Source organism: Eptesicus fuscus, chromosome 17, assembly GCF_027574615.1.
Source record: "Eptesicus fuscus isolate TK198812 chromosome 17, DD_ASM_mEF_20220401, whole genome shotgun sequence".
Lineage (NCBI taxonomy): Eukaryota > Metazoa > Chordata > Mammalia > Chiroptera > Vespertilionidae > Eptesicus > Eptesicus fuscus.
The window spans coordinates 25,816,224-25,835,314 of NC_072489.1; the positions used below are offsets into that span (position 1 = coordinate 25,816,224).

The 19,091-nt window shown below is 35.3% G+C and overlaps 1 protein-coding gene across 1 annotated transcript in view; it reads left to right on the forward strand.

Moving 5' to 3' along the window:
- The window catches only part of TMEM26 (transmembrane protein 26), a 35,049-nt gene extending 16,434 nt beyond the window's left edge, over nucleotides 1–18,615 (forward strand). The window contains exons 3-6 of the mRNA XM_008145472.3: nucleotides 4,173–4,286; nucleotides 6,006–6,226; nucleotides 15,295–15,371; nucleotides 18,191–18,615. Of these exons, the coding sequence (XP_008143694.1) occupies nucleotides 4,173–4,286; nucleotides 6,006–6,226; nucleotides 15,295–15,371; nucleotides 18,191–18,615 (837 nt within the window). The remainder of the gene's footprint in view (nucleotides 1–4,172; nucleotides 4,287–6,005; nucleotides 6,227–15,294; nucleotides 15,372–18,190) is intronic.
- The last annotated feature ends 476 nt before the right edge of the window (nucleotides 18,616–19,091 follow it).

A 19,091-nucleotide genomic window follows, 5' to 3' on the forward strand; every position in this document is an offset into this window, starting at 1 on the left:
AGAACTGGATTTATTAAGAACTGAATAAAAAGAGGTCATCAACAAATGGAAGCAAATTCATGATCTGTCAAAACCAATAAAAATAGTACATTCAAGATTTAAGATTATATAATTAATTAACAATTTGTATTAGGATTTGTTCCTAAGACACCCCCCCTCCCAATATGCTAGAGTTTTACATGAGGGTATAAAAATTTGTTTTTAACCCTTGCAGGGTCAATGAGATCCTATATGGGGCTAAGAGTGTGCAGGGCTCCATAATCTGGCATCCTACAAAATGACATTTTTAGGAACCACAAGAACAAAAACAAACTCCATCATCTTTACCATGCTATATAAATGCAATCAAATTTGGAGGGTCTATGTGAGATTATCTTAAATACAGACAGATTACAGGAGATTCACTTTTGAGGGCCCCATGAGCTGCTTTAATGAAATAGGAAATCTGCTCTAGAGCCCCAAAATAACATTAAAGAAGAGGACTCATAAGACCCGCCATGAGGAAATGTGGACTGTATGTATTAGAATCACACTGACCTAGAAAATAAACAATGGCTTTCAGTCAGAGACCCTAGTCTATACACAGACAGAGGTTCTGATTTTTAAGTGAGTTGCTTCTTACTTGGGCAAGCTTATGCAGCAGGCTCTACGCTGGATTCAGCAATTTCTTCTTACTAATGCAACTGTACAACACCAGGGAAGTCATTAGTAACATCCATTAGACACCAGCCTAGACTTCACATCTTTAGGGTTGGTGTTACAAGACTAAGTTTTGCACATAAACTATAGTTATGATATAATGTTATTTTATTACCTTCACTAATAAAATACGTTAGGTAAGATCTGTGAGAATTTGCCCCTCCTCAGATTTATTTGTTGCCATTCATCATTTTATAGCAAAGTTAAGTCTCCTATATATGTTTTAGATATTGGAACCTAGAAAGAAAACACTTACTCCAAATTTTAGGCACACAGTGGGGAAGTTAGCTCTGTGGACTGTTTTTGAAAAATTCCACAAGCATGTACCAATAATACAGGCATTAAGGAAAACATTTATCTGCCTGAAATCTCCTGCTTAAAAAATATTAAAGTGATAGGATATTTCTATCCCTGTAGAAAAAAGTATTTCTGTAACAGTAAATTGGTTGGTTCAAGTTATCATGACTTTTAAAAACTGTACCATAGGGAGTTAGGGGAATGTTTCAATTTTCTTACTGCTTACTACTTTCAGGGGTATGGAAATAAGTTGGCGATTTGAATCATTTTTCCCCTTCATATCCAATTCTATGACATGGCTATCATCCACAATAACAATTCATTTCCCCAAATGCTTTTATAATATAAGTGTATGGCACAGTTAATTGATATACAGGTCAAATCCCATTACAACAAATAGCCTGCAACCAAAAGCTCTCTTTTTAATAAAAAAAGATTTTTTTTTAGCCATGGGCAGTACCTCTCTAATTTTCATACTACAAAAGAAATTGGACCTTTAGTAGTAGTGCAACTGACTCATATTGACATGAGGAATTAAAGGGAATGCCCAAAGATTGGATTGGGCAGGGTGGGCAGAGATGGAAATACCTGGTAAAAAAAAAAGTGAGAGAAAAAGAGACTAAAAGATATTGGAATTGCATTTAAAGAGATAAGAAATGGCAGAATAAAGGACTTTCCTTTGTCCACTCATTTAAGAAATGTTGGTTTGAATAATAATCACTTTTCCTATTTATGTCAAAGTATTTTCAAGTATGTTTTCTCATTTATAAATCCAGCAACTACATGAGTTCGGCATGGTATATACACTTCTGTTTTATAGAAGAGGACCCCAAGACTCAAAAAGATTAAGTACTTTTCTCAAGGCCATGCAGCTAATCAACAGCTTTCTGGGGCTTAGAACCTATGGCTTGACCCTGACTCGGTTAACCACACTGCCTTTCTCAGTTATGTGTTCCATGTTTTAGAGGACTTACCATCAAAATCATCTAAATTCTTCTTGATGGGAAAGAGTAATTTAATTTCCTTTCACTTTTTCCATTTACTTTGAATTCTAAATCTTCTAACCTATGACTTGGCATTAGGAAAACATTCTGACCTACTTCAGGCAGACATTCCTCTTCGACGATCAATTATGTACTCTTATTTCTGAATCTGACAAGGTCTGCATGAATGGAAACAAAATGGTTATGACAACAATTATGACCTTACCGCTTAGGCTTACTCATGAAGTGGTACAGTTAACACAATGGAAACTTGCTGATCTTGATGGAGTCAGTTTGGTTTGACCCAAAGGAATATTTTTTAAGCTAATTAGAGTTTTTAAGACATAAACCATAAAAAAGTGGATTGTTGGCACCCAGGTCATCTACCTGAACTCATCTACATGGTGCTGATGTAAACAATATTACCATAAAAACAATAAAGTCAGATTAGGTTTAAGGAGTCAAACCAGTTGCTCTTTGAAGTCCTAATACAGCTGCCACTTAAAGGGAAGTCTCATCAATGTATTATAAGTAGAATTATGAGAGTGGAGAGGGACTCGGGTTGGTTATAACATCATAATATGGATGACAGCTGTTTGCTGCTAAGTTATCTTATACTGCAGTGCAGGTGACTTCTTTAAAATCAAAATGTCTATGGAGTTTTAGTGACAAGGATATAAAAAAAACAAAGTTTTTTGGTCAAATTTTTGTTTTTTAACTAGTCACAAAACTACTCTGCAATTAGAATTTGTTACTTGGTTCAAGTATTTAATTTTTTATCTTTATTATCTTTTCTCAGAGCCTTGGCAATATTAGGAAAAAATTGTGCAAACAGTTGTATTTTACTCTTAGAGATATGGCACATGGCCATTTTTCTTAATTATTCTTGTCATCTTACCCATAACACTAGTACTTTTGATGGAGGGTAGGAAAAAATAGCCTCTTGACAGACTTTATTTTTTTCTACTTTTAAAAGAGCTCATAGAATGATTGATGACGTATCCAGAATAATTAAGAAAAATACACTTACAGCTTTAGTATTTAAAAAATAGTTTCTCTCAAAATCCAAATGTGTGATCATGGATGAGTGGTGGTGGTAGAGTGTGTTTCAAAAGTATGTTAGCCCTGCAGCTGTTTAAAGAAATCTTAAACCTTATTATTATTATTTTTTTACCCATTTGTGAAATAATCATGGGTACAGTTACATTTTTCTTTTTTTCTCTTCTTTTTTTTAAATATATTTTATTGATTTTTTTTTATAGAGAGGAAGGGAGAGAGATAGAGAGTTAGAAACATCAATGAGAGAGAAACATCGATCAGCTGCCTCCTACACACTCCCTACTGGGGATGTGCCCGCAACCAAGGTACATGCCCTTGATCGGAATCGAACCTGGGACCTTTCAGTCCGCAGGCTGATGCTCTATTCACTGAGCCAAACCGGTCTCGGCTACAGTTACATTTTTCAAGTGCCACCTCTTTCCTCTCTTACTTTTTCTACCTCAGATTCCTAGCATCTGGCTGGATAAAAATCATGCACAGCTCACTTGCAGAAATTTACATGCAATATGAAGGAAAAAGAAGGAGGAACAAGAAATCTATTTTAGGTCTATTATCAAAATTTCTATAAACTTAAGTTAACCTCTAACCTGACACTAAATCTATAATTTGGTGGGCTAACGTTAATTTTTTTTATTGTTACAGTGCTTAACAGGCAAGATGGAAAAATAATTGGATCATCTACTTAAGCAAAATGGTATTTAGGTAAAGAGGCTACTTGGGACAAGAAACAAACTCTTAAAATGAATGCTTTGACCAGGATCAGGCATGTTTTAATGTTGGCATTGGTTGTTGGCTTATTTTACAGTTGTTTCAGGGTTCAAAACAGAACCCCATTGATCAATCTATAAATACTACAGTTCTCTACAGTGAACTCAGAGAGTCAACATCCTCATAGACTTGTGGAACAATAAGACATATAATTGACCAATTAAAAAGTGGTTTTCTATCTCAAGCATATAATCTGAGTTTTGGGAATGTTTATGCATACTGTTTAAATTCCACATATCTGCTCATAATTTCTTAGATATATTGAAGGTATTTTCAGTTTTACCTATTGTGGGTTGTTTTTGTGTTGTTTTTTTTGTTGTTGTTGTTGTTTGTTTTTTGACATATTGCCTTTTACAAAATTCTTAGTATTGTGGTAGCCAATCTGAAGGAATGTCACAGAATACCAGTAGCAAAGAAGACTTCAATCAAACTCTGATATCAAGTGAAGAAGCCCATGGAGGCGATAGTCTCATTGAGACGGTAAGAGCTTCCCCACAGTATATTAAAAGGATCTAGCAAAGCTTCTCACCTAGCAAGGATAGTGTGCTCCACACCTTTCAGCTCGTTCTAAGGAAATTTGCTCATTGTTTGTTTGACTCAGGAATTTGCAAAATAATTGTATTTTTTGGTAATTAAAAACATAGTTAACATGCATAATAGGCATATATATGTATATTTACACACACACACACATACATATATGTATATATATCAATAGATATGTTTAACTTGAAGTATTAACAAACCTTTAATTCTTAGGTCAGACAATACATGTATAAAGTGAGATACATATATTTGTTAAGGGATGATATAAGATTGGGATCTGCCCTACATTGTTTTAGGTGTTCATATTAATAAAATAAAGGTTTCCAGCCAAAATTGAATCACTTCTTTGTTATTCACATGCATGATATTTTGAAAACTAACCATGGCCCTATTAGAAAATAATATATGGGAGAGACTCAAGGCCAAGGCCTCTACCATTGAACCAGATTTCAACAATAAGATAGGCTATTAATTCTGTGAGGTTTAATAGAACTAGCCTTGGGTTCTAATTAAGCTCCAATCACAACTTACCAATATCACTTTGAACAAACCACTTAAGTCTCTGTATCTCAGTTTTTTTTATCTGGTAATTGAAAATATTAATATATTCCATGCTAGTATGCTCCCTGTAAGAAATAAGTAAGGTGTATGTGAAGTCTCATAGAAAAAATATAAAGAAGTGTGCAAATAAAAGATTATTGATCTTCATGCATGGCTTTGATCAGGTTAGCATTCTGACTTGTCTTTTATTTAACGTCCACCCTTGCATTTAACATTAGCAAGTGATCTAAAGGAATAAACAGATTTGCACAAACATAGTTAAATTACTGCATAAATCAGTTGGAATCACTATCCAATCCATTTGAGACCTATGTTCTGTAGTCTTTAAAAGATCATAACTTTTAGGGTCAATGATATACTTTAAAAACTTTTTTAGAAATTAAGTGGGCAAGAAATATTATCCAGAATACATAAATGGAATGTAAATTTTTCTTAGAGTCCAAGAATAAAGGCAGAATATAATGTGATTGTTAGCTTCTGAACTTTTGAATAGCATGTCAAATATTCAGAAAAAAAATTTATAGTTACCTAAGTGTAAACAAAAAATCTCTTTGTTTACACTTAGGTAATGATTAAACATTATTATATATTTTCTCATTTGATATAATAGTGCATTAAAACTATAAAAACAAGAGAGAAGATTTGTACCATGCTAAGATATTCCCAGATTTGTAAATTCAGGCTTAAAATTGCTGAAAGAAAAATATAGGGAATTTTTTAATTTTAACATGGGGATTTAAAAAATTTGATATGTGTTATACTTACAGAGAATAATAAAGTAAAAAAAGGATCTTTAAAACATCATGAAATTGGTTCTTTAAGTATCATTCAGAAGAATCCCACTAGTGAGTGTAAGGTTTCAATTACTTTTAGTTATAAAGCTGCTCATTTCAAGGACCACATTAGCTTTTTTAAATTTTTCGGAGTGTTCAGTTAAAGGAGTTTTACTTTCTTCAGTAAGTGAAGAACCATCCTCTGAAAGTAACCTTCCACGGAAGCTAACTCTTGATTGAAAGCCATGGTGAAGAAAGTGTCTCTCTCCACGGCGGCAACTCATAATCCCTTTGTCTGTATGGCATTTCTGTTAAACAGGCCAAAGTGTTTGTAAATAACTTATCTACAGTATGTGAGAAAGACTGGACTCTGGGACTCCATCAGACATTCCTGTTAATGCTAATTATTGGAAGATGGCTTCTACCTATTGGAGGCACAATCACTCGAGACCAACTCTCTGAACTTCTCCTTTTGTTTGTGGGGACAGCTGCTGACATACTGGAATTCACAAGTGAGACCTTGGCAGAAAACACTGTGAGGTAAGCACTGAAAGGCCCTGCTAGGAAAAGACCTTCTTTTCAAGGTCAGAGCCCACACAACTGTCTCTTTGTTCCACCATTTCTATTCTGCATGAATAAGGATTTTTAGTATGCTATATGCCACATGGTAGAATCATAGAATTCGATGCTGTGCAGATACATATTGGGTACCAGCCTAGTGGAGATGAGATAGAGATAGAGACAGAGATAGACTTTAATACAAAAAGGAGGCTTCTGCCAGAGAAAAGGGGCAAATAATATTTCCTAGGAGTGAGACAGAAAAGCTCCGCATGTCTGCAGGACCACAGGTTAGGCAGGACCATGGTTACCTAAACATCTTCTGGAGATGGATGACTGCCACTAGCTGCACTTTCACATTTTCAAGCGTCCAGGGATGTAGTAAGATCCTCCTCCAGAGCACAGCACAGCTATAATTCCAAGAAAGTACCTGGAAGAGACTTGGCAAAACCTCTCCCCTACCCAGCTGGGAAATTTATATTCCCTGGTGTGAATGGAGAATGGGGAATATTAGGTTTCATTTTACTAAATTTTATTTTTAGTCAGTTTTGTTCAAAGTGCCCAAGGCTTTCTGGAGTAGGTGCCTATAAATTAAAACTTATTGAGTTGGTACTTTATTTTTGCCACAAGCAAACAAACTCAGAATCCATGATCACATCTGTTTATGGAACTACTTTCTTACCATAAGGGATTTAAATCTCAGTGCCTGAATGTACTTTCAGCTTGGTTTGCTTTGCACTATGCTATAAAAATAAATTGCAATGAGGCTGGCTGTTAATGCTACAGTTTACTGTATGCTGTGTTTCTCAAACAACGAAATATAAAGCTGAACAAAATACACTAACTGAGTAAACTTAATACCCCAATTATAGAGCAAAATATATCTATAACCACAGGTTACCTTTACATGATCATTTCTTGTCTCACTATACTTATTTTTCTTATACCTCATTAAGTGGGCATAGAATTTTAAAAATAATCCAATCTAAGTTGATCCAATATCTTCAAAATGCTTATTTTAGTTTCGTAGCTTTAATACCTTCTATTGGGTCAGTGATTTTCATCATATAACTAATTTTCAGATACATTAGCACACAATACAATAGAGTTACAAGGAAAACACAAAGAACTCCTTACCAAGTACATAAAAACAATAAATAACTACAGGTACAGTGACAGGAACATGAGAATATAAAGATAATTAACTACACCTCTATAGAAATAAACACATAAATGCTAAATATCAAGGGGGGTGGGAGGGATATAAAGTAGGAAATAGGGTACTCAGGAGCTATACAAATATCATGATACATTCATTTTTCCACCCTCTGTTGACTGATTATCTAGTATGTGCCAGGCAATGTATTGTTCAGAGTTTGGGGAACAAATGGTGAGCAAGTGATGAGTGAAAGAATATACAGTCCTATCCACCTGAGGCAATTTCAATTCAGCAATTTCTTCTGATCAGAATGTTTCACAAATCTTTTTCCCCCCTCATTTTAAGCTTATATCATGTCCTGAAGATGGGATCAAATAAATTATGCCATGGTTTCGGTTTTTAAATTTCTTTTCAGGTTTCATGGTCTCAGATGGAAGTAACTTTACTTTTAATCTAACTGCATTGTGTCCGTGACCTTCTGTAGTCTCTACTCCATTCCTGCATGTTTCTGTTACTCTACTCAGACTCCAAAATCAAGGCCCAGAAAGAACCTAGAGCTTTTTCTCTCCTAAAACTCACCTTACAAATTCTGATTTCACCTCAGGGCCCATCTATATTGCAAGAATTGACACTGCTAATCTCCCTTTCTTCAAAGGAGAGATTTAAACCCCTCCCATTATGGCATAGCTTTTCCCTGTGGTCTCAAAAAGACAATCACAAATAATAAATGTAATATACAAAGAAAGGATGTTTACATGTAGCATCAAAGGAGGCTACTTCATTATAATTTCCTTAGCATTATCTATATTAGTACAGTATTTTATTTTCTATTTTATTTTATTCCATAGTTTGGAGACTGATTAGGAAAAAGCTTGCAATGACACTTTACAATGGAAGTACTTTCCAATAATATCTACCTCTTTCCTATATCCTGACTAAAAACTCAAATCTAATTTTTTTAACCTAAATCAGTTTACTTCCTTATGCCCATATGAAGTTAATCTGCCTTATTTATTTTAATAAATTTACATACTGCAAATATTTCTTAATTAACTTTATATAACATAAAAGTCAACTATTATAATTCAATGGTTCAATGATATTTACTAAATATATAGATTTGTATAACCATCACCAGAATTGAGATTCCTTATTGCAGTCAATTCTCACTCCCACTAGCAATCCTAGGTAACCATCGATATGCTTTTTGTTTTTTTAAAAAAATTTCATGTAAATGGAATCATGAAATATGTAGTCTTTTGTGACTGGCTTTCTCATAGCATAATGTTTTGGGGTTCATTCACATTGTTGCATGTATCAGTAGTTAGCCTCTTTAAAATTGCTGAATAGTATCCCATGCATATACCACATTTTACTTATCCATTTCATAGTCGATATACATGTATTGCTATTTTCTTGCTATTAAGAATGATATTGCTATGAGCATTCACTTGCAAGCCTTTGGGTGGATCTATTTTCATTTCTGTTGGATAGATAACTAGAAGTAGAATGACTGGGTTTTATTTAACTACATGATTAACGTTTAAGAAACTTCCAAACTTTTCCAAAGTGGCTGTACCTTTTTATATTCCCACCGACAATGAGAGTTCCTTTCCACCCCCCACATCCTCAATAACACGTGTGTTTTTTTCAGTCTTTGATAATCACCACTGTAGTGGGTTCATAGTAGGATCATATTGTGGTTTTAATTTATATTTCCCTAATGACTAATACTGTTGAACATCTTTCCATGTACTGATTAGACTTTCATATATCTTCCATTGTAAAGTGTCTGTTCAAATTTTTGCCCATTTTTCATTGGATTGATTTTTTTATTATTATTGATTTATGAGTTCTTTATATATTCTGGATACAAATCCTTTATTATATGTATAAATGTAAATGTTTTCTCCAGTATACTGATGTTTTTTTTATTCTTTAATGTCATCTGAAGAACACTTTAAAAAGTTTTGATATAGTCCCATGTATCTATTGTTTTTTTCTTTTATGTATTACTTTGGGTGTCATATCTAAAACATATTTTCCTCACCTAAAATTAGAAATATTCTCCTCTGTAATATTTTGACTTATTTTTTGGGGGGGATAGTGTGAGGTAAGGTTCTAAGTCCATTTTTGTCTTGTTTTGTTTTGGGCATTGTTCCAGTACTATTTTTCCCCCAGCTAGGACCAATCCTCTTAGCACCATTTGTTGAATAGTCTATTCATTCCCTATTAAATTGCTCTGGCATCTTTGTCAACTCATAATATATGTAAGAGTTTGGTGTGTTTTTTTATGGGCATTCTATTGGGTTCCATTGCTCTATATGTCCATTTTTATGCCAGTACCCCATTATTGTGATTACTAGAGTGCTATGGTAAGTTTTAGAACTGAATTCTTTAAGTCTTCTAACATTGTCCTTCTTAAAAATTGTTTCAGCTACTCTAGGTCCTTTGTATTTCCATAAAAGTTTTATAATCAGTTTGTCAAATTCTACAAAAAATTCTGTGGGAATTTTGATAATAACTATATTAAATCTAAGCATCAATTTGTGAAGAAATGACATCTTAATATTGTCTTCCAATCAATGGAAGACATTAACTACCTCATATTTTATTAAAATGCTCCTTAATATTTCTCAACAATGCTCTGTAAAATTTTTTGTTAATCCTCACCCAAGGCTATTTTTTTCATTGATCTTTTTTAGAGAGAATGGAAAGGAGGGAGGGAGAGAGTAAGAGAGAAAGAGAGAGATTGATGTGAGAGAGGCACATTTATTGGTTGCCTCCTGCATGTACCTCAATCAGGCCCAGGAATTAACCTGTAACCCAGGTACATGTCCTTAACCAGAAATGGCACCCATGACCCTTTGGTGCCAGGGAAGGCCAACACTTTAATCTCCTAGCCACATCGGCCAGGGGTGTTTTGTAATTTGTAATGTACAGGTCTTACACTGCTTTTCCCTCTCTAATGTCCTTTATGACTTTTATACTAGTTCACCCAGTGCTTAACATCTCTCCTGTCTTTTGTTTCTGTAGAGGTGAATTCAATCTCTCTCCACTACTGCAACAGTCTTGAATACAATCTTCCTTGCCTTATTAACTCAGTTGGGTCCAAATTGTCTTTGACATAGCCAAGCTGGAAGAATATGGGGACATCCCATGGGCAAGAGTGCCTCAGACTCCACTGCTCTTAACTAAAGTTCTCCCAGATTTTCATGAATAAATGTTACTCAATTTATTATTTGCTTTTGTTGACTTCCAGAGATGTAAAGTGGTTTTTGTTTCTTTTTTTAATAATTTGTCCAGTGTTAGGTATGTTTGTTGGGGAGAGGATTTGCTGACTTTCTCATTCTGCTACAGCCACCCTCCAACACTGTAACAAGTCTGAATTTCAATGTCATTGCCAGGAAGAGTTAAGTGGTCATTACATCTTTGGTGATCAGTCTGTTCAGTCTTTTCTGAGCACAGATCATTTATTAAAAAGAACAAATTTGTTCCATTAGCATTACTGTTATTTTACTGTGAGTATCTGACCACACAAAGGAGGGTTTTGTTATGTTTACACTATTTTCCTTTTATTTGGCTTTTTTTTGCTTGGTGAAACATTTCTTCCAGGCTAAATTAATATTTCATTTTCTTGTTGTTGTTTTTTCTCTCTCTCCTTTATCGTCCACCTCCAAAGAGGTTTGTTTGTAAAAGCAAGATGAATTTTATTCACTGATTGTCTCTTATCTACAGGAATATTTACACTTCCAAAAAGAAATAGTTAAGCAAATTAGCAATGTATGACTTTATTTTTATCACTTAATATATATGATGCACCAAATTCCAGTCTTTTATCCACTCAGTTTTCCAAATATAGAAGTGATGCTCACATCTACAATTATACGACTCTAGAGCCTTTGTCTCTTTATGAATAGAGTCCATTGTCTGCTTACATGCTTTTCAGTTGACATTTATGGAGACAGATTACACATGAGAAAATGGGGCAAGACAATTGCGGGAGACAGTTACACAATGCAGACAATGTTAGACAAATTCACTCCAAAATTCCTATACAATTTTTTGAGTGTTTGCCATTTAAATTCAGTGATTTATTTATATTCTAACCTTTAACCTTTCTGAGTAACTTTTACTGTTTGGTTTAATAATACAAATTTATCTGCTTTAAAAATTATCTGGCCATCATTTTCAAAGTTATTTTAATAACTTTACTAATAAGTTTCTCAACACACACATTCTCCCATATTTTGTGTGTGCTCAGATAAAACTTACATATGCAAAAAACATGCATTCATTAATTTAGGGTTAAAATTTGGGTTACTTAGGGCTAGGGTTAGTATATTTTTTATCCCTATTTTGTATAATAAAATTAAAACACAAAGAGTTTAAGAAGTATGCTCACATAATAAAAATACAACAACTACTAGATAATATTTATTTATTACTTGCTGTGTTCCAAGGGTTTTAGTTGTGATAAGTTATTTAGTCTTTATAATAGCACTATGAAGTAGATACCATCATTTAAATCATTTTAAAAAATATATTGTACTTTAAAAAATATTTTTATTAATTTCTGAGAGGAATGAAGAGGGAGAGAGAGATAGAAGCATCAATGATGAGAGAGAATCATTGAATGGCTGCCTCCTGAATGCCCCACACTGGGGATTGAGCTCACAACCCAGGCATGTGCCCCGACAGGGAATTGAACCATGAGCTCCTGGTTCATAGGTCGATGCTCAACCACTAAGCCATGCTGGATGGGCATTTCCATCATTTTTTAAGCGGAACAGTGACAGGTAAGAGAAGTTGACAAAGTCTCAAGCTCAAATTAAAATAAAGGCAGTAACTAACTTGTAGTGATCTTTCATAGTCTTTATGGAGCATTGTTCTAAGAGCTTTATATGTTTAATGTATTTAAGCAACATACTTAATAAAATTATCATATAAAATACAATAGCTATTATTATACCTTCATATCAAAGATGGATATACTACAGCATATCGGTGTTAAGTTAGTTCTTCATATCCATGTAGCTAGTTAATGATCAGTCTGAGATTGCAGGCCCAGATCTCTCTGGTGAGGGTGGATGGAGCTAGTATTTGAACTTGAGCAACCTAGTACTAGAGCTTATGCTTTCCCATCACTTTCTGCTGCCTTAAAGAAAAATTGTACATGAGTTTTTGGTAGAATTATTGAAGTTTTGGATTAGAAGAAACTTCAAAAGTGACCACCTATTTTACGTCTATTATAAAATCTTTTCCAAAAATTTCTCAATAAGTTTTGTCCAGCCTTTCTTTGAAATTTTTGCTAACAGAGAATATACTACCCCAGGGGCAGGTTATTCTATTTTAAGTTTATATCATTAGAAAGAATTTTCCTCTATTGTGATGAAATTTGGATTCTTATAGGTGCAACTGAAGACCTTTTAACCTGAATTGGCTCTCTGATGTCACAAGAAATAAGTTTAATTTCTTTCCCACATGATAGCCCTTTAAATGTATGAAATAAAGTTTTAAAAGAATCTTCTCTAGTTTTCAGTTTCTTGAACTACTCCACATATAGCATGGCTCTGAGTTATCTACCATACTGTCTCTCTCCTTTGAACCAAAAAGTTTTTAATTGTTCCTCCTAAAACAAAGTAAAACACATAATATTTCAGATATGTTCTGAACATTGTAGAATAGAACAGGAGTAAAACTTTCCATTTCCTTTATGGAAATAGTATAGTATAATGGTTACAAGGATGGATGCTGAAATCAGCTATTTAGTTTTGATTTTTGCACCCAACACTTATAATCACATGACTTCAAATAAGTTACTTCAACTCTGTATGCCTCAGTTTCCCCACTGGTCAAGTAAGAAAAATAGTGAATGTACTTTGTAGAGTTGGTATTAGGATGAAGTGTGATCATAGAGTTAAACACTTAGAAAACTGCCTGAACATAGTTCAGACACTATAAGCAAAATTGTTTAAAAATGCAGGTACTTGTTGAAGGTCTACTATAGATAGACATTGACATTGCAAAGAAGGAAAAGCAATTGAATGTGTTCCTTAGGCATTTCCACTTAAAATGCTAGTCTTTATTCTTTTTGTAAAGCAACTTATGATTGCATTTGATTTTGGAAAATCATAAATCATGTAGCACTGTACACTCATAATTAGATAATAGTAAGGAAAAATATTTGAGTGTTTTTGTGACTGTTTCTGTGAAATGTTACCTCTTTTATCCTATTCTAGATTATCCAGTCAGGATCTTTTGGGATCCTGACTGTGTCTCCTGGAGTTTTAGCTTCCCATCCAACCTCCATGTCATATGTGCATATGGGAAGCCTTCCATCAATGTCGGCAACCAAGTCATTGATGAAATTCCTAGTAGAACAGGATCAAAGGCAGAGCCTGCAGCAACCCATTAGAGAGCTCCCTTTGGAGAGTCATTTTACGCAGTTAGGACTCCACCTAACTATATTCATACCCAAAATATTTCTTAATCTTGTTAATAGGAACACTATGAGAGGCTTTTCATAAGCTTTGGTAAAATCCCAATGTCAATGATTAATTTATATATCATTACCTGCCTGGTAATCCTACTTCTATTTAAAAGAAGGAGAGAGAAAATAATCATAGTGGAGTGCTAATTATTCTCAGGTTACTTGTGCTGATTCCTAGTAAAGCTCTCAGAAATCTTTTAAATAGTCACATATAATCTAACTAGGGATTAATAGTAAGGGTGCCTTTTGTAGTTTAAGGTATCCTTCTGCTTCGTTTTGAAAGTTAGGACTTCAATTTTTTTATTTTTTTTTTTTTTTGTCACCAACCTTGTCTCCACCATTAACTGCCAATACAGATAATGATGGCTTAGAATTCTCATTTACAAACTCTCTCTGAGTTTTGAGATCTAATTTTTGAGCCACTCAATACTTGAAGCATTTAAAGGTATTCCTTACAATCACTTCATGCAGTTTGGTTTCAATGACTCTTCTCTGATACTTTTCTCTCTTTCCCCAATCTGAAAACCCCATCTTGACAGGGAAGTTGGCAACAAGATCTGTTATTACACCACTAACCTGAAATTAATAACTTCATTTGAATTTTTGCTAAAAAAGTGACTTTGATACTTTGAAATATGTTTTGTATTTTTGTAACCTCTATTCTTTATGACTTTAGTCTTCCACACTATTCTTCTAGATCTAGGACATTTGTTTATTTGCCAAGTGTGGGTCCTTCTTTTGTACATTCAAAAGTTTCTTCCATAGATATTTGGTGAGTGTCTATTATTGGCCAGGCACTGTTCTAGGCACTGGGGATACAGAGGTAAATAAAACAGTAATGTTCTTTGACTTACATTCTAAAATCTGGTGTAAGTCTTTGATAATTGGATTTATCTCCCCACTTGTTTTCCAACTGAGGATAGCTTTCTTTTAATGCTGAGCTTTTAATTGTTGGACATCATCTAGCACTTCTGAGATGTATTTTAAAGTTTAAATCTTGGGATCTTAGAACAATTTTCATTTTTTCTCCTTGAAATTTTTTTTTCAAATCAGCATTCTGATTTTCCAGGTCAACATTTAACGTTTTCCCCAGCTTTTCTCTCCTTTAATATTGGCATGATTTTGCAAAACTAAAGACAGCAATATGGCTTTGCCATAATTCACACAGATGTTGGCACATGAAGTGGTTAAGGCCAACCTCTCTGACTCTGTGTTTTCCCCCCTTTTTTACATTATTCCATTGTAATTATGCATGGATTTTTCATGGATTTATTATATCAGCAATATATAATAAGATTTATTAGGGTATACTAAAATATGAGAAGAAAGAGAAAAGAGTTCTCTTTTCTGCATGTGATCATATTTTAATTGCTAATTTAAAATTTGTCTGCATTCTAGGAATAACCCAAGCCTAGTCTATGGCATCCTTTGTATTTGGACCTGGAGCATGCTGCAGTTTCCACTTGACCTGGCAGGTAAGTGTCTTGATGTTTTCTCAATGAAACAGAAAATCACAAACTCTTGATCATAAATTATAATAAAGCTAAGGTGGCATTTAAGAGAATTATCATTTTTATCTTTTGATATCTCAGTGTTAGTTCCAGTTCAGTTTAGATGAAAAGTAGATTAAAACTTAGGAAAGCCATTTGCAGATTCACTCTGATACACGGTGAGTCTGAGAAAGTTGAGAGGATAACAGCACAGCTTCACATTCACTTCATACAGTGGTCACATCATTTAACATTTGTAAAGCCTCGTGTAACTTAGTTAACACATCTGTGTGTCAGTTTTTTATCCATGAAATGGAAATGATAATCATAGTAGCTAGGGTTGAGAATTTTCTTCCTTTTGACAGCAGAGTAGTATTCCATTGTGTAACTGCACCACAGATTTTTTATCCATGGTGGATACTTGGACTGCTTCAAAATCTTGGCTATTGTAAATAATGCTGCTGATTTATTTTTTATGGCACCCTCATAAGTAATATTAGGGCAAGTATATTGCAATAGTTAAGATTTGGAAGTTCCCAGGTGCACATTAGTAGATGAGTAGGAAAAAAAAAAATCCTGTGGTACATTTACACAATGGAATACTACTCAGCCATAAAAGAGAAGGAAATCTTACCTTTTGCGACAGCATGGATAGACATGCAGAGCAGTGTGCTAAGTGAAATAAGCCAGTCAGGGAAAAGACAAGTACCATATGATTTCATTTAAATGTGGAATCTAAGGAACAAAATAAACTAACAAACACAATAGACTTAGAGAGACAAAGACTAGACTGGCAACTGTCAGAGAGGAGAGACTGGGGGAATGGGTGAAAAGATGAAGGGACTGAGCAAAGAAAAAAAGAATACATTGACACAGAAAATAGTGATTATCAGAGGGAAAAGGGGGTGGGGAGAGGTAGAAGAAAGTAAAGGGGGAATAAATAGTGATGGAAGTAGAGTTGACTGGGTGGTGAACACACAATACAACACACAGATGATGGATTAAAGAATTGTACATCTGAAACCTATATACTTTTATTAACTGATGTAACGCCAATAAATTCAATAAAATAAAAATAAAAAAATAAAATTTTCTGCATCTTTTTTTGGCTCACTTTGTTAGGCCTAGACATTTCAGAGGTCATTTTAAACCTTAGCATCTACTTTTCTGAAACAAAATTGTCACTAGGTTAGATGGAAAGAGTGGCTGTAGCTTTTTGGAAATACCAAAAACCTAATTACCAGTTAATAATTACAAACAAACAAACATATGCCAATAACACACACACACACACACACACACACACACACACACACAAGAGAGATAGAGAGAGAGATTTGTCATAATGTGCCCTGCAAGGTGTCCTATACCCATTGATCGGCTGGTGTCTTTGGACAGAATATTTGGCACCATCACTCTACTTATGGAACAATAATACTCTTTGGAAGTCCGCTGGGAGCCTTTTCCTGACTCTAACTTCTTTGGATATACTGTTATTGATCTTTTGTTGTTGTTGTGTATTGTCTTTCAATCTGCTGGTCTTCACCCTCCCATATCTTGTGGTTTATAGTCTTGCTAAGAAAATTTTTATTTAAGAAAGAAATTGTGTAAACTTTCAGGGGGTGATAATGTTATGCAGCTGTTTGAAAAACAAAGACCAAATGTTACTTCTAACTAAATTACTATTGTATTTTCCAGGGAACAACATTATATTCATATGAAAGCAGCTTCATAATATTTGCAGGCTTTAGCAGACAGGCATTCTTTGTTTGAAAGCTCCAAATGGAAGGCTTCGTTATTATTAAAAGATTATTTTCTGCCCTTGACCCTAAATTAAATTCACATTTTAGAAATTAAAACAAAAAGGTTCATTTGTTGATTAGACCTCATTTTGTTCAACTGGAAAATCAGTAATTATATCCAGTTTTTCTTGTAAACTGTGAAACAAAACCATAAGGAATTAGACAAAATAAAGTAACAATGGCCATTTTTTAGTTTTTTTCACCACCATTAGAAAAATATGTTGAACATGAGTTAAGTTTGAATTTGCAGATAAGTGCTTGAATTTTCACAACACAATGTACACAGAGGATGACGTGAGTCAACCCATAAATAGGTAGATCTCAAGGAGAAGAGCCCGAGGGTTCTGGGTCATGTTTACTCTCTTGCATCTCCAGACGTGGCAGTCAGGGAAGTCCCTCATTATCCCAAGGAGAAGATAATGTGAGAAAGGGGAAAGGAGCCAGGGGCATTATTCTAATGGAAACAAACAAGAATCAGTGAAATGGGGACTTTCTCCTCACAGATGTCATTGTTATCCCATTTTTCCAAGGAGAAAAATGAGGCTCAGGCAGATGAATGTGCCCAGCATCTTCCTGCCAAAAACTGAGGCAGCCAAGGAGAGGCAGCCAGGCCCCCTGACAAGGCCCAGGGCACCCGCTGTGCAGCCTCCCCACACTGCAGACCCAGGGACCAAGGTGGTGGTTTCCTCTGTTCTTGGGTCTCTCTATCCTGGTTCACTGTGCTTTTCCCAGGGTGAGGACTAGAAGGGGATCTGAACTGTTTACATAGGCATAAGCTAGAGGACTGGCTTTCTTTGGTGTGTTTCATTGGAAACAACACATATCATTGAATATGCAATGCCCACGGATGTTTCACCTGTTCCGACTGAATGAAATTCCAGAGTCACTCTCAGTCTTGAACTAGCAGGGCACCCAATGTTGAAGACTTGTTCCCGTTTCATTCTTGTCTTACTTTTTGACATTTCGGAGAGATACATTAATCGGTGTGTCTTGTGTTTTCAGTACAGCATGTCGTGTGCCCCTTGTCTGTGAGGGCGAGGGGGTTCCCCAGCCTGTTCTTTTGCCAGTACAGTGCCGATCTGTGGAACATTGGAATCAGCGTCTTCATACAAGACGGTCCCTTCCTCATCGTGCGTCTCGTACTGATGGCCTATTTCAAAGTTTTCAACCAGATGCTGGTGTTCTTTGCTGTTAAGAATTTCCTCGTGGTGATGTTACACCTCTACCGCTTGGTTGTCCTGGCACTGGGTGCCCGCGCCTCTCTGCGAAGGCAGCCAGGGGTCCTGAAAGGAGAGCGGGGCGGCCCAGCCGAACCCGTGGAGAGTGGGGTCTCCCCCGGGGCCTGGGAGGGCGATTCTAAGGAGGGCGTGGCTGTGCCTTTGCGGGCCTCGCCAGGCACCTCGGAGGACTCTCCCCCCACCCCGTAGTTAGAGATGGACAGCGGCATGCCACTAAAATACTTGACTTCCCATTTCTTCTTACGAACAGAATCCCCCACCCCTCTTTTTTTCTAAACCTTACATGTAATACTTTTCCAAAGAACAACAAAAGGGTCCTGAACCTGTCAAAATGATAAAAATGGGGCCCCTTTAAAACGGAGCAGGAGCTGCCACGCCAGGGGAACTGCCTTGCAGGTCATATACCTCACCCTTTGGGATGTTAAAACAGGCAAAACAGCCTCTGGACGAGCTTAAAGCATCCACGTGTTCCAAAGAAGTGTTTGCAAGGATAATAAGAAAGTAGATATTTTGACTACTGGGCTGATGGCTACCTGACCAAAAATTAAAAACATTTTTAGAATTAGCGGCACTGTGTTATCTGCACCAATAGGAAGGCCTCTCTTCTATTGATGTAATTGTTCCCTTTTCCTTCCTCATAAATACCCTTTGCCGTTGTCTCCTCA